Source organism: Heterodontus francisci, chromosome 6 (genome assembly GCF_036365525.1).
Source record: "Heterodontus francisci isolate sHetFra1 chromosome 6, sHetFra1.hap1, whole genome shotgun sequence".
NCBI classification, from domain to species: Eukaryota; Metazoa; Chordata; class Chondrichthyes; order Heterodontiformes; family Heterodontidae; genus Heterodontus; species Heterodontus francisci.
In genome coordinates, this window is record NC_090376.1 from 119,324,188 (window position 1) to 119,338,332 (window position 14,145).

At 44.6% G+C, this 14,145-nt stretch overlaps 1 protein-coding gene across 4 annotated transcripts in view; it reads right to left on the minus strand.

Annotated features, from left to right (window-relative positions):
• The window catches only part of rasa3 (RAS p21 protein activator 3), a 164,808-nt gene that overhangs the window by 30,806 nt on the left and 119,857 nt on the right, over window positions 1-14,145 (minus strand). For all 4 annotated transcript variants that reach the window (XM_068034186.1, XM_068034187.1, XM_068034185.1 and 1 more), the window contains 5 exons: window positions 13,598-13,678; window positions 12,282-12,354; window positions 8,006-8,082; window positions 5,262-5,366; window positions 1,262-1,415 (listed from right to left, as the gene is read on the minus strand). In XM_068034186.1, coding sequence (XP_067890287.1) covers window positions 1,262-1,415; window positions 5,262-5,366; window positions 8,006-8,082; window positions 12,282-12,354; window positions 13,598-13,678 — 490 coding nt within the window. The remainder of the gene's footprint in view (window positions 1-1,261; window positions 1,416-5,261; window positions 5,367-8,005; window positions 8,083-12,281; window positions 12,355-13,597; window positions 13,679-14,145) is intronic.

The window sequence follows — 14,145 nt, forward strand, 5'->3', positions numbered from 1 at the left end:
TACCCTTCTTCCCTTCCCCCCCCCCCACTCGCCCCGCTGACAGAGAGAGAGGAGAAAGGATATAGAGGCATTGGGAAGGTGCAAAAAACGATTTACAAATGATGATACCAGAACTGAGAGGTTATACCTATCAGGATAGACAGAACAGGCTGCGGCTCTTTTCACTTGAGAGTGAGGAGAGAGAGGGAGAGAGAGATAGAGGGGAGGGGGGGCAGAGAGAGAGAGGGGGCAGAGATCGGGGGGGGGGGGGCGACACACAGAGAGGGGGACACAGAGAGGAAGGGGGAGAGAGTGACACATAGAGAGAGAGACAGACAAACACAGGGAGAGAGAAGTGGGAGAGCGAGCAATCAAGATCACTCCTGACAATGAATGTCTATCCGGAGTACTCCACTTCGATACAGCAAGTGTGCAGGCAAACACTGACTACCCATGAAAGCAGAAAAATGCCAGGTGTTTCACTAAATCAGTGTACATCATAGTGACCAGAAAGTAAGTTAATAAATTAGTCTTCTCATTTAAAGCTTCTTCACAAAAATGCACAGTTGTTGTTGCTTTGATTAATAGTAAGAAAATTTTTTAATGGCTTTATCTTTCAGAAATTGTCTCACCAGCCTCCTATGTAAGACAAAAATTGTAATGTGGCCCTCCATGCAAAAAATGTTGGGCACCCCTGCTTCAATTTAGTTCTGATGAAAGGTCACCGACCTGAAACGTTAACTCTGCTTCTCTCTCCACAGATGCTACCAGACCTGCTGAGTATTTCCAGCACTTTCTGTTATTATTTCAAGCCTTGTGCTTTAAAATAACCGGGCAGCAAAAGTAATTGCAAAAGTAATTTGCATTGACACAGCATACTATTTTGCTAGCTCGCTAATACAGTTGTGCTGCTCTCCATTGATATTTGTATGCTTAGCTACTTTATTTATCGGGAGAAATTTGTTTCGATGGCATTAGGATTGGATATATACTTTTTATACAGATTAATCGTCCCCATGACCGTAGCTGAGTCAATAATTTTGTCAAATGTCTTGTGGTGCAACATGTTGGTGCCTATCCCTGGTTTGGCTCCTGCTTTCCATTGCTTATAGTCCTGTTTAGTTGCTATTATCCTTTAATTTGGTATTAGCATTAGGGTTAAGTTTATGTTGAGTTCGGGTTAGGATCAAAGTTAGGGTTAGGTTTAGGTTGGACTGAGGGTTAGGGTGGGTTCAAAGTCAGAGTTAAGGTTAGGGTCAGGGTTTAGCATACATAATCTTACCTCAACATCTGCTGATTTTAATAAAAGTTCTCTCAATGGATCGTAATAGTGAGAAGGAAAAACATGGTCCTCAGTGTAAACAACATTCAGACGTAAGGAACCCAAGTCCACAGGTTTAATCGGCTTGCCGTTATCTCTGGGCTGCAGGAAGTACCTGTGACACAACAGCAAGAAAGTAAATTGTCTATTTTCTAATCACAGATATCACAATATAAATAACAAATAAATATTCAGAAACCTCTACACACTTGCCTGTTGCATTAACTCAATACAGTTTTCTGTAAGATATACCAAGTATGCCTCATACATTCAGATAGTAATAGAAACCAGTAGAAACCTCAGATATAGTGCAGAGTTTGTGAGTTAAGTCCACCATGGAAGATTGGGAAATTATGTGCAATACATTTGGTGTTCTGAATAGTGATCTTATCCAATCAACTTAAATTCTGTTTAAAAAAGTATCTGGAAATAAAAAACCGAGATCAGTAAATGTGATTATTGTAAAAACCCTACTGGGTCATCAATATTCTTTAGGAAAGGAAATCTGCCTTCCTTATCTGGTCTGGCCTATATGTGACTCCATACTCACAGCAATGTAGTTGACTCTTAACAGCCCTCAAGGTAACTAAGAGTGGGCTATAAATACTGGCCAGGAGGGAAAAGTGCATAATGGTCCAGATCTTGCGGGGAGTGTGAGCTGATAATGACGTGGTGAAGGCAATGGGACATCTGGGACCTCAGGGAATGACAGGACGAACAGTTTATCTCCTTAACCAATGAGATTTAAGGATTGAGAAAGAAACAGAGGAACAACAGAAAAGGAAATCCAGTGAATTAGAGTCAAATCAGGGACTGAAAAGATATAAAGAGAGGGAAGGAAGAATTGGATTAAGAGAGAAAAAATAGAGACAGAGGAAAGTGGAATGAGACTCCACAATTTAAATTGTTCCCTTTCTGGGCCAGATAGGTTGAGTGGCATTGCAGGAACATTAGGGCAATTAGGGATGGGCAATAAATGTTGCCCTTGTCAGCGACGCCACATCCCATAAACAAATAAAAAATCCTTGTTTAGAGATCCTTACGCTGTTAAGTACCAGCCCCAACTTTCTGAAGTAAGGTTAATGGGCAATTAATATATAAATCCAACAAGTGAGGGTGAGGACGAGTTGCCGTTTGAGTGCAGCAAACAACGTAATGACGTAAATTAACTGCAAGATCTGGAGATTCACAATTCATGGAGTCTCTTATCATCCCCTGAACTTACTGGCTGATTTTAGGCATTAATAACGGTGTGTGTTATAAACACACTGTTCTTGTTCGAGCACGAGCCGGGCCATTGATTTCCCTCCTACTATTTTTAAATGTTTTCAAGAATAACTAATCGAGATGGTCATTATACAACAATTCAGTTCAACATCAGGCTGTTTGACCATGCAGAAGGGAGAGTGGGAGAGACAATTCTGCCCTTCACCACCACACACTTACCCCGTGTACTTTCTCACAAAGGCTCCTGAATTGCAATTCTGCAGAGAAAACCTGCTCTGGTTTTCCTATTCCTAACACAGGCACATGGGGCCCAGTTGTAGCACCTCTACCCTCCCATCAGCTGAGATCAGCTAACGGAGCACAGACTGAGGATTCAATCCAAGACCCTCCTGCTCCTCCCCGCACAAGCTCGCTGTGTCACTGGGGAGACTCCATGATAGCTTTTCCCACCTGAATGGCCACCCAGTCACTGTATTGAAACTTTTAGCAACAGTAGACGGCCATTCAGCCCTTCAAGCCTGTTCTACCATTCAATCAGATCACAGTTGATCTGCATCTCAACTCCATCTACATACCTTGGTTCTGTAACCCTTAATCCCCTTACCCAACAAAATCTATCAATCTCAGTCTTGCCATTTTCAATTGACCCCCGGCCTGAACGAGCTTTTGGGGGAGAGGGTTCGAGATTCCCACTACCCTTTGTGTGATGATGGGCTAACCAATTCCCTACCCATGTTGCCTCTAATTTCAGGTCGTTTTTGTAAACAACCTCATTGCAGAACCTTTTGCTACACTCCATGTTGCTTTTCTGTAATGCAAGCTACTTACTATCACTGTTTTGCATTCCTATTAGACAAACATGAAAAGAGAGAAAGTGCACAACTTGTTGAATCCACCGTAGGAGGCATACAAGAATGGCAGCAGTGGACAATGAATTTCCTTGCTGATTTTCCTCCTTAAAATTTTCTCAGGGACACACCACGTGGGAAATCAGATGTGTCTGTCTCCATTAATCCAGTCACGCAATAACGTGCTGTCACATGGGGCAATGCTTTAATCCTTGAATTCTGCATGACAGGGTGTGACAACATTGCATGACAGCAACAGCTGACATTGTGAGACACTGGGCCAGAATCTACCATAAAAATAACAGTGAGGCTAATGGCATTCACCGTTATTTATGTGCAAATCAGACAGCAACTACAACTGAACTCAGAGGAGCAGTTAAAGGTAAGAATCTGGAGGTTGCTATCCAAGCTGCACCGCTCTGTCATAAGCTGCGTGAAAATAGCATCTTGCTGATTGACTCCCATTCAAATGCATTGAACAGCGTGAACGTCCCGTACTTGCACTCTAGATACTGGCTAAACTTGCCACAAGAAGTTAGGCCTTGTCCATTTCAGCCTACATACCCTTTTAAAGGTGTGATAAGTCTTAATTACTGCCAAACAATCTCTCTGACACTGAAAATGAGCTTTCACAAATGTGGAGTCTCATTCCTTCAGCTTTTAACTGTGGTTAGAGATTTAAAAGAAAAACTTATTTCTGTCTCTTTATTTCGCTTTCTCCTGATTTGAGATCAAATCAATATTCTAACTTACATTTCCTGGTTCGGACTCTGCACTGTTCATTAATAATTCTTCAATCTGATTGGTTAAGGAGATACACATTTGCTAGCCCTGTTCACACAGGTCGCAGATACCCTGTAGAGGGTGCTGTGCTGTTTCCATTTCCCACTTGCAGCATGTTGCCATGCAAAAGCTCATGGATGTTAAGTAGGCAAATCCAACCAAGGGTTCACTAGCTACAATAAACACGAGCTTAATGTGTGCTGTAGGATACAGTTACTTCAAAAGGTCATAGCTATAAACTATTTGCCTAACTTCTTTGCATACAGGAAAACTGTTTTATGGGAGTCAGTGGCATAGAATGCGAGTAATTCTCTGCTGGGTAAATGTCTTCATTAATAACGCTACTTCTATTCACACAGTTGAGTTGCACAAAGGTGACACGGAGCAAAATGATTCCCTGTAAAGTTAGTGTCATTGAACATAAGATGAGGTAATGGTTTGATCCACTGAGACTCGGCAAGTATGACACTTTGATAGGGCGGCACGGTGGCGCAGTGGTTAGCACTACAGCCTCACAGCTCCAGCGACCCAGGTTTGGTTTTGGGTACTGCCCGTGCGGAGTTTGCAAGTTCTCCCTGTCACCGCGTGGGTTTTCGCCGGGTGCTCCGGTTTCCTCCCACAGCCAAAGACTTGCTGGTTGATAGATAAATTGGCCATTATAAAAATTGCCCCTAGTGTAGGTAGGTGGTAGGAGAAATGAGGGAAGGTGGTGATGTGAGAGGGAAAATGGGATTAATATAGGATTAGTATAAATGGGTGGCTGATGGTCGGCGTGGACTTGTTGGGCCAAAGGGCCTGTTACGGTGCTGTATCTCTCTCTCTATGATATGTTACAACCATTCTGGAGATCTGATGTTTTGACGTGTGGCTTAGATCTGATTCTGTGGACCTGTCCTCCCCTTGTATATTGGCATTCCAACCAGACATGACCTCAAGTCACCAATCTACCTCAGTAACCAGCTACATTTTCACCACGTGCAGTTGGTGGCCAACCAGCATTGGGGGTATGTACTTCAACATTTAAACACAAATCGACATGTTAACTGCTGTTCAATCTATACCGTAAAAAAAACAATTGTTAAACTCAGCGAGCTCTCAATTACCATGCTTGATGGGAAGAAGACTGCTTTAGAATCTTTAAAGGGAGGCGTAGTTCTCCAAGAAATTCATCCCCAAACTTTAAATTACTGGCGTTCCAAAGGTCAATCCTGGAAAAATAACATTCAGTATCTCAGGAGATGTGAAACATGTCACATGGTATTACAGAACTGTAAACACTGTCGGATGTTAGCACACTTATATACATACATATATCTTAATATAAATAAGTCTTATATGTATTTTAATACAAAGTATGATGGTGTTGTGATTACATTATTGGGATAATATTTGGAAATAAAAATCTGGTCTCAGTAAAAGTGTCCATGAGGCTTTCAGATTGTTGCAAAAACCCAACTGGTTCATTAATGTCCTTCAGGGAAGGAAACCTGCTGTCCTTACCCAGTCTGGGACTATATGTGACTCCAGACCCACACCAAAGTGGTTAGCTCTTAACCGCTGTCTCAAATGGCCTAGCAAGTTACTCAGGTAAGGGCAATAAATTCTGGTCTTAACTGCAATGCCCACATTAAATGTTGGCATCGGCTCTATTTTTAAAGGGTGTTCTACACCGGTTCAAACGTATGATCAAGGCTCATTAGCAACACAGCACAATTTAACATTTTCAGTCTCTTTGTGATCACACAATGTATCGTGCATTAGATTATTAATTGAGTGAAGGCAAAGTTAGTGAATCTGTGCTCCCAGCACACAGCCTAGCTGCGAGGGAGCACAGGCCAGAGATTTTTTTTTTATCCATTCCTGGGATGTCAGCATCACTGGCTAGGCCAAACATTTATTGCCCATCCCTAATTGCCCTTGAGAAGGTGGTGGTGAGCTGCCTTCTTGAGCCGCTGCAGTCCATGTGGGGTAGGTACACCCACAGTGCTGTTCGGGAGGAAGTTCCAGGATTTTAACCCAGCGACAATATAGTTCCAAGTCAGGATGGTGTGTGGCTTGGAGGGGAATTTGCAGGTGGTGGTGTTCCAATGAGTCTGCCGCCCTTGTTCTAGGTGGTAGAGATCACAGGTTTGGAAGGTGCTGTCGAAGGAGACTTGGCCAGATGGAGCTAATAGTGCCAATTCTCCAAGTCACACCCCCTGCTCTTTGTCCCTCTGGTGTGAAGTAAAAGACACAGTAAAACTCTTTAATAAATCAATACTATCACAGTTCAAAAAAATTCCACAAGTTGCATTCACACTGTAGCAAATCCATATTGCGCAGTTACTAAATTACAGAAGAAATACAACAGCCAAGAATTAACAAGAAGCATTTCAAGAGGTGTTTGTCATTAACCAAGTTCTGATGAATGACAAGATCCCAATTATTTGTTTTCAAACATTTCCTGTTAGTACAGCAGCATTCAAATGGGATGTTTACAACAAATTTTAGAAGAGGAAGTACTAGGAGCAGGTCAATTCCCCACCAAGGTCAAAAAGGAAACCATGGAATTGCAGAAAAACAGGATAGGACTCTACAATAATAAGTAAAACCTCACATAGAAAGAACTCACATTTATAGCTCATCTCTCAGGACATCAGAAAATGTTTCACAAGCAATGAATGGATTATCAAAGTGTTACACAGCATCAATTTGCCAAGTACTGTAAATGGAAGATAAAAATTAGCAACCAGTTCATCTGTTTCTTCGTTGATGACGGTTGAGGGAGGAATCTTGGCCAAGTCACTAGGAACACTCCCAATACTTGGTTAAATACCCAAAGATGGAATGGGCAAGGACAGATCCTTGGAGACTTTGTTGGTTGCTCCTTCTATCTCAACCATCTCCAGACATCCAACAGTTTTCCACAATGCCCAGGAGATTCATGGCACTTCTTCTTGATTACAGATGGTTGATTTCCCCCACTAACCCTCTCGTCGCAGCTGCAATCCCAGCAGAAACAGGTCATTCACTCCATCTAGTCCACATGGTGAGTGCAGCAGACTCGGGAGGAACAGCTGACTGTGCAGCTATGGTCCCGAAAGCTCTCCACCACTGGGGATTTTCCTCACCTCTCATCTGGGTCTGTGCTAGACTCATTGATAGAGATTGACCATTGTAATTAGTCAATAACTCCATTATTATTGTATCATATGAAGACCAGGATGGTAAAAAGTGAACTCAATGGATCTTGGTCTTTTATCCTCCAGTAATTCCTGTGTTCTATGCAAGCATTGTTTCCCACATGAGCCACTCTACCTAATCCCTCTCTCCAAATCGCCCCACCCCCATACCCTTTACTCTCCCATCCAGTCTAATCCCACTCTCCGGCTCACTCCCCATACTTTTGCTATCCCTCTTTTTCAAGCAACTACCTAATTCCCTTTAAAGATAATGTATGGGCTCTGCTTGGACAAAGCTTTGTAGCTGAGATTTCCACGTGGAAGAGGAATTGTGCTGTGGTAGAAGATCCTTTAAGACATCAAGAGAACATTTAGCAGCATTCAAAAATCTAATGGCATGTTGGCTTGCACAAAACGAGGATCGAGTGTAATCAATGCAATTAATCCCATATAGAGTATCAATCGAGAATGATGTGGGTATTTCTTGCTGCAAAGCCTGTTTGACTCTGTTCAAAATAACCACTCCACAAAGAGGTCAATCAAGGTCACGGTTTCTCTGTTCGGAAACAGAACTGCAAAATAAACTCCTGTTTTTTGTCAGTAGAATAGGGGAAACCAAAAACATTACTTAACCCAAGACTGAGAATCAAACACCACCAGAAGGAGTTTCCAGCCAGTCGGCTTACCTGATTTCCATCTTCTCAACATGTTCCTCCTCAACGTCAAAGTGTGACTTTCGACTGTAGCTGCACGGTCTCGTCACCTACAGTGAAGGAAGCAAATGTGTGACGGAGGAGCTAGATTTCCCTTTGAGTTCAGGTTTGTAGTGTAAACTTTAACACCTATATCCAATATAGTTACATCGCACAAGGACTCCTAACTCCAAAGGGTGGGGAGAGAGGCATGTTCATAATGTTCTCACACTGGATGCAGTGGCATCTTTCGGCCCTGTGGAGGGACAGGGTGCATGGGCTGATCCCATGGAAAGGAGCGGGTGGAATGGGGAAAGGGAAGGGGAATGGAGAGGCTAAGGGAGAGGTCCTGAAGGCATGATAAAAAGGGAAGGTTTTTGAGCAGGATTTTAAAAGAAGGCAGGCAGATAGTAATGTGGGTGGGGAATTCCAGTGGGAAGGAACCTAATTGCTGATGGTATTCCCAAACTTGATGAGTCCAGTGGGAATACCCGGAAGCTGCCGCCAGCTGGATGGTGTGGAACAGATACCCAAATATAAAGGCAATTTGCACTGATGCATAAAAACTCAGAATCTTCACACAAAGTTTCAGACGTTTTTACTTTGCTATATCTGAAATATTTCTTAAACGCCCTCTGGAGACAGAAGAAAGAAGCTTTACAACTAGGCAGAGTACCAACTCTGGGAGTCCGCACAAGTAGTCCACACTGGGAGTCCACACACGGAGTCTGCACCAGGAATCCACACCAGGGGGTTTGCACAGGGAATCCGCACTAGCAGTTATTTTAAATTCATTCGTGGGATGTGAGCATCACTGGCAAGACCAGCATTTATTGCCCATCCCTAATTGCCCTTGAGAAGGTGGTGGTGAGCTGCCTTCTTGAACTGCTACAGTCCATGTGGGGTAGGTACACCCACAGTGTTGTTAGGAAGGGAGTTCCAGGATTTTGACCCAGTGACAGTAAAGGAATGGCGATATAGTTCCAAGTCAGGATGGTGTGCATTTGCAGGGGCACTTGCAGGTGATGGTGTTCCCATGCATCTGCTGTCCTTGTCCTTCGAGATTGTAGAGGTTGGGGGTTTGGAAGGTGCTGTCGAAGAAGGCTTGATGAGTTGCTGCAGTGCATTTTGTAGATGGTACATACTGCTGCCACTGTGCATCGGTGGTGGAGGGAGTGACTGTTTGTGGATGGGGTGCCAATCAAGCGGGCTGCTTTATGCTGGATAGTGTAGAGCTTCTTGAGTGTTGTTGGAGCTGCACCCATCCAGGCAAGTGGAGAGTATTCCATCACACTCCTGAATTGTGCCTTGTAGATGGTGGACAAGCATTGGGGAAACAGGAGGTGAGTACTCACTGCAGTATTTCCAGCCTCTGACCTGCTCTTGTAGCCACAGTATTTGTGGCTGGTCCAGTTCAGTTTCTGGTCAATGGTGACCCCCAGAATGTTGATAGTGGGGGATTCAGCAATCGTAATGCCATTGAATGTCATGGGGAGATGGTTAGATTCTCCCTTGTTGAAGATGGTCATTGCCTGGTATGAATGCTACTTGCCACTTTTCAGCCCAAGCCTGGATATTGTCCAGGTCTTGCTGCATATGGACGTAGGCTGCTTCAGTATCTGAGGAGTCGTGAATGGTGCTGAACATTGTGCAACCATCAGTGAACATCCCCACTTCTGACCTTATGATTGAAGGAAGGTCATTGATGAAGCAGCTGAAGATGGTTGGGCCGAGGACACTACCCTGAGCAACTACTGCAGTGATGTCCTGTGATTGACCTCCAACAACCACAACCATCTTCCTTTGCATTAGGTACGACTCCAACCAGCGGAGAGTTTTCCCCTGATTCCCATTGACTCCAGTTTTGCTAGGGCCCCTTGATGCCATACTCGGTCAAATGCTGCCTTGATGTCAAGAGCAGTCTCTTTCACCTCACCTCTGGAGTTCAGCTCCTTTGTCCATGTTTGAACCAAGACTGTAATGAGGTCAGGGGCTGAGGGGCCCTGGCGGAACCCAAACTGAGCATCACTGAGCAGGTTATTGCTAAGCAAGTGCCGCTTGATAACACTGTTGGTGACACCTTGCATCACTTTACTGATGATCGAGAGTAGACTAATAGGGTGGTAACTGGCCGGGTTGGATTTGTCCTGCTTTTTGTGCACAGGACATACCTGGGCAATTTTCCACATTTCCGGGTAGATGCCAGTGTTGTAGCTGTACTGGAACAGCTTGGCTAGGGGCGCGGCAAGTTCTGGAACACAGGTCTTCAGTACTATTGCCGGAATGTTGTCAGGACCCATAGCCTTTGCAGTATCCAGTGCCTTCAGTTGTTTCTTGATATCACGTGGACAGAATCGGATTGGCTGAAGACTGGCATCTGTGATGCTGGGGACCTCAGGAGGAGGCCGAGATGGATCATCAACTCGGCACTTCTGGATGAAGATTGTTGCAAATGCTTCAGCCTTTTCTTTCGCACTGATGTTCTGGGCTCCACCATCGTTGATGATGGGGTTTTTGTGGAGCCACCTCCTCCAGTTAGTTGTTTAATTATCCACCACCTTTTACGACTGGAGGTGGAAGGACTGCAGAGCTTAGATCTGATCCGTTGGTTGTGGGATCGCTTAGCTCTGTCTATTGCATGCTGCTTCCACTGTTTAGTATGCAAGCAGTTCTGTGTAGTAGCGTCACCAGGCTGGCACCTCATTATGAGGTATGCCTGGTGCTGCTCCTGGCATACCCTCCTGCACTCTTCATTGAACCAGGGTTGGTCCGCTTGCTTGATGGTGATGGTAGAGTGGGGGATATGCCGGGCCATGAGGTTGCAGATTGTGATTGAATACAATTCTGCTGCTGCTGATGGCCCACAGTGCCTCATGGATGCCCAGTTTTGCCTTGCTATATCTGTTTGAAATCTATCCCATTTAGCACTGTGGTAGTGCCACACAACACGATGGTGAATACCCTCAATGTGAAGACTGGACTTTGTCTCCACAAGGACTGTGCGGTGGTCACTCCTACCAATACTGTCATGGACAGATGCATCTGCGGCAGGCAGATTGGTGAGGACAAGGTCAAGTAGGTTTTTCCCTCTTGTTGGTTCTTTCACCACCTGCCGCAGACCCAATCTAGCAGCTATGTCCTTTAGGACTCAGCCAACAGTATTGCTACCGAGCCACTCCTGGTGATGGACACTGAAGTCCCCCACCCAGAGTACATTTTGTGGCCTTGCTATCCTCAATGCTTCTTCCAATTGGTGTTCAATAATGGAGAATCAGCCCAGCAGGGGGCCGGGGCGGTGGGGTGGGTAGGTGGTAATCAGTAGGAGGTTTCCTTGCCCATGTTTGACCTGATGCCATGAGACTTCATGGGGTCCGGAGTCGATGTTGAAGACTCCCAGGGCAACTCCCTCCCAACTGTATATCACAGTGCCGCCAACTCTGCTGGGTCTGTCCTGCCAGTGGGACAGGACATACCTAGGGATGGTGATGCCAGTGTCTGGGTCATTGTCTGTAAGGTATGATTCTGTGAATATGACTATGTCAGGCTGTTGCTTGACTAGTCTGTGGGACAGCTCTCCCAAATTTGGCACAAGCCCACAGATGTTAGCGAGGACTTTGCAGGGTTGGGTTTGCCATTGTGATTTCTGGTGCCTAGGTCAATGCCGGGTGGTCCGTCCGGTTTCAGTCCTTTTCTTAGACTTTGTTGTGGTTTGATACAACTGAGGGGCTTGCTAGGCCATTTCAGAGACAACCACATTGCTGTGGGTCTGGAGTCACATGTAGGCCAGACCAGGTAAGGACAGCAGATTTCCTTCCTTAAAGGACATTAGTGAACAAGATGGGTTTTTACAACAATTGACAATGGTTTCATGGTCACCATTAGACTAGCTTTTAATTCCAGATTTATTAATTGAATTTGACATCTGCCATGGTGGGATTCAAACCTATGTCCCCAGAGCATTAGCCTGGGCTCTGGGTTACTAGTCTAGTGACATTACCATTACACCACCGCACAGGGAGTCTGCACCAGGCTAGTACATTCATTCAGTGTCACTAGAAAGAGTTTGATACATTCACATATAATTTTGCTTCAAATGTACATCATTACAATTTGTTATCGTAAAGTGCTGAAAAGCAATGAACAAATGATTCATGAAAAGGCCCGGTTTCACAGGGCCAAACCCAAAATAAAACAGAATCACAAAGACCCACCTTCTGTATTGTGAAGATCAAATGAGACATTTTGAGGCAATTCTTTGATGAGCACTTACCTCAAAATAGAACACTTCATCAAACTGGGGATTGGTTGTCTTTCGTTTTACTTTTGTTTTCTTCAACTCAGACCTAGTACCCAAAAAGAAACCGAGTCAGGAGCCTTGTCAATGTGTAACTTTGAAAGTTCATCTAATTGGAAACTTTTAAAAATACAAACAAAATACTGTAGATGTTGTAGATCTGAGATAAAATCAGAGTGTGCTGGAAATACACAGCAGGTCAGGTAGCATCGTTGCAGAGAGGAAGGTAGAGTTAAAGCGTTAACCGTTCAGAATTATTACCCTTCGTTAGGAATTCTCAAACAGTGGGACATGAACTCATGGGGGCCAATATTAAGCCAACTTGCTTCTCAATAAACTGACAGGATCGGGTGCAGTGCTGATTTTACACCCCGGGTGCAGTGCTGATTTTACACCCCGGGTGCAGTGCTGATCTAACACCCCGGGTGCAGTGCTGATTTTACACCCCGGGTGCAGTGCTGATTTTACACTCAGGTGCAGTGCTGACTTTACACCCGGGTGCAGTGCTGATTTTACACCCCGGGTGCAGTGCTGAATTTACACCCCGGGTGCAGTGCTGACTTTACACCCGGGTGCAGTGCTGAATTTACACCCCGGGTGCAGTGCTGAATTTACACCCCGGGTGCAGTGCTGATTTTACACCCTGGGTGCAGTGCTGATTTTACACCCCGGGTGCAGTGCTGAATTTACACCCCGGGTGCAGTGCTGACTTTACACCCGGGTGCAGTGCTGATTTTACACCCCGGGTGCAGTGCTGAATTTACACCCCGGGTGCAGTGCTGATTTTACACCCCGGGTGCAGTGCTGATTTTACACCCTGTCTAACTTCACTCTCCATTGAAGTCAATATTGTATGGGCTGTAAAATCAGCGTTCCGCCTGATCCCTTAGATTTCCTGCGCGGAGAATTTAGTTAAAATCATCCCCCCTCGGTCTCTGGATTACTAGTCCAGTAACATAACCAATACACTACTGCAGTTGGGAGATGGAGGAGTTAGAAACATACTCTACAGAACCACCCAATGGCCATACACTGCAACTATTTCATGACAGTTGACATAGCAAAACTAAATGGGAAATGTTGGGGTGCATGGAAATGAAATTGGGCTCCTTCTAGTCCGGGCTGCAAGTTGAAAATATATCCCTGTTATCAGAAAAGTGGGACCAAAACTGTGACAACAAAGAGTAAGGTTTTATGGACAGGAAGTACACAGGGATGTTAATAAAGATTGAGATCGGCTGTTTCTGCAAGTAATAGATATGTGATAATAAATACACAAAGTGAATGGATACCTGGATGGGCTCGACAGGGTAACTGTTGCATATGGATCACATTGTCCATTGACTATTGGCAAGTCTTGGCACGCTATAACACTGGTTAAAAACAAAAAAAAGAAGCACCATCAATTATTAAAAAACTGATACACCCAACACTGAAAACATTCCGAGTCAACTTAAGCTTTCAATTGAGGTAACTGCCTCTGCTCTCTCCTTCCTCCATCAATATATGTCATTAGCCTTGTTTTCGAATATCCCTATGGCCTCACTATCCCATCCACTCCAGCTCACCGCCTCTCTCTGTATTCCAATCCCTCAACATTTTCCTTTTCAATTTTCATTTTGACTATCTAAGCTACTCTTACCCCATGTTTGGTATGTATCATGCCCTTTGCCCTCTTTAAGGATATCAGCCGTGGCTCAGTAGGTAGCAATCTCCCCATTGAGTCAGAAAGTTTTGGGTTCAAGCCCCACTCCAGAGACTTGAGCACATAATCCCAGGCTCACACTCCCAGTGCAGGACAGAGGGAGTGCTGCACTGTCAGAGGGTCAGTACTGAGGGA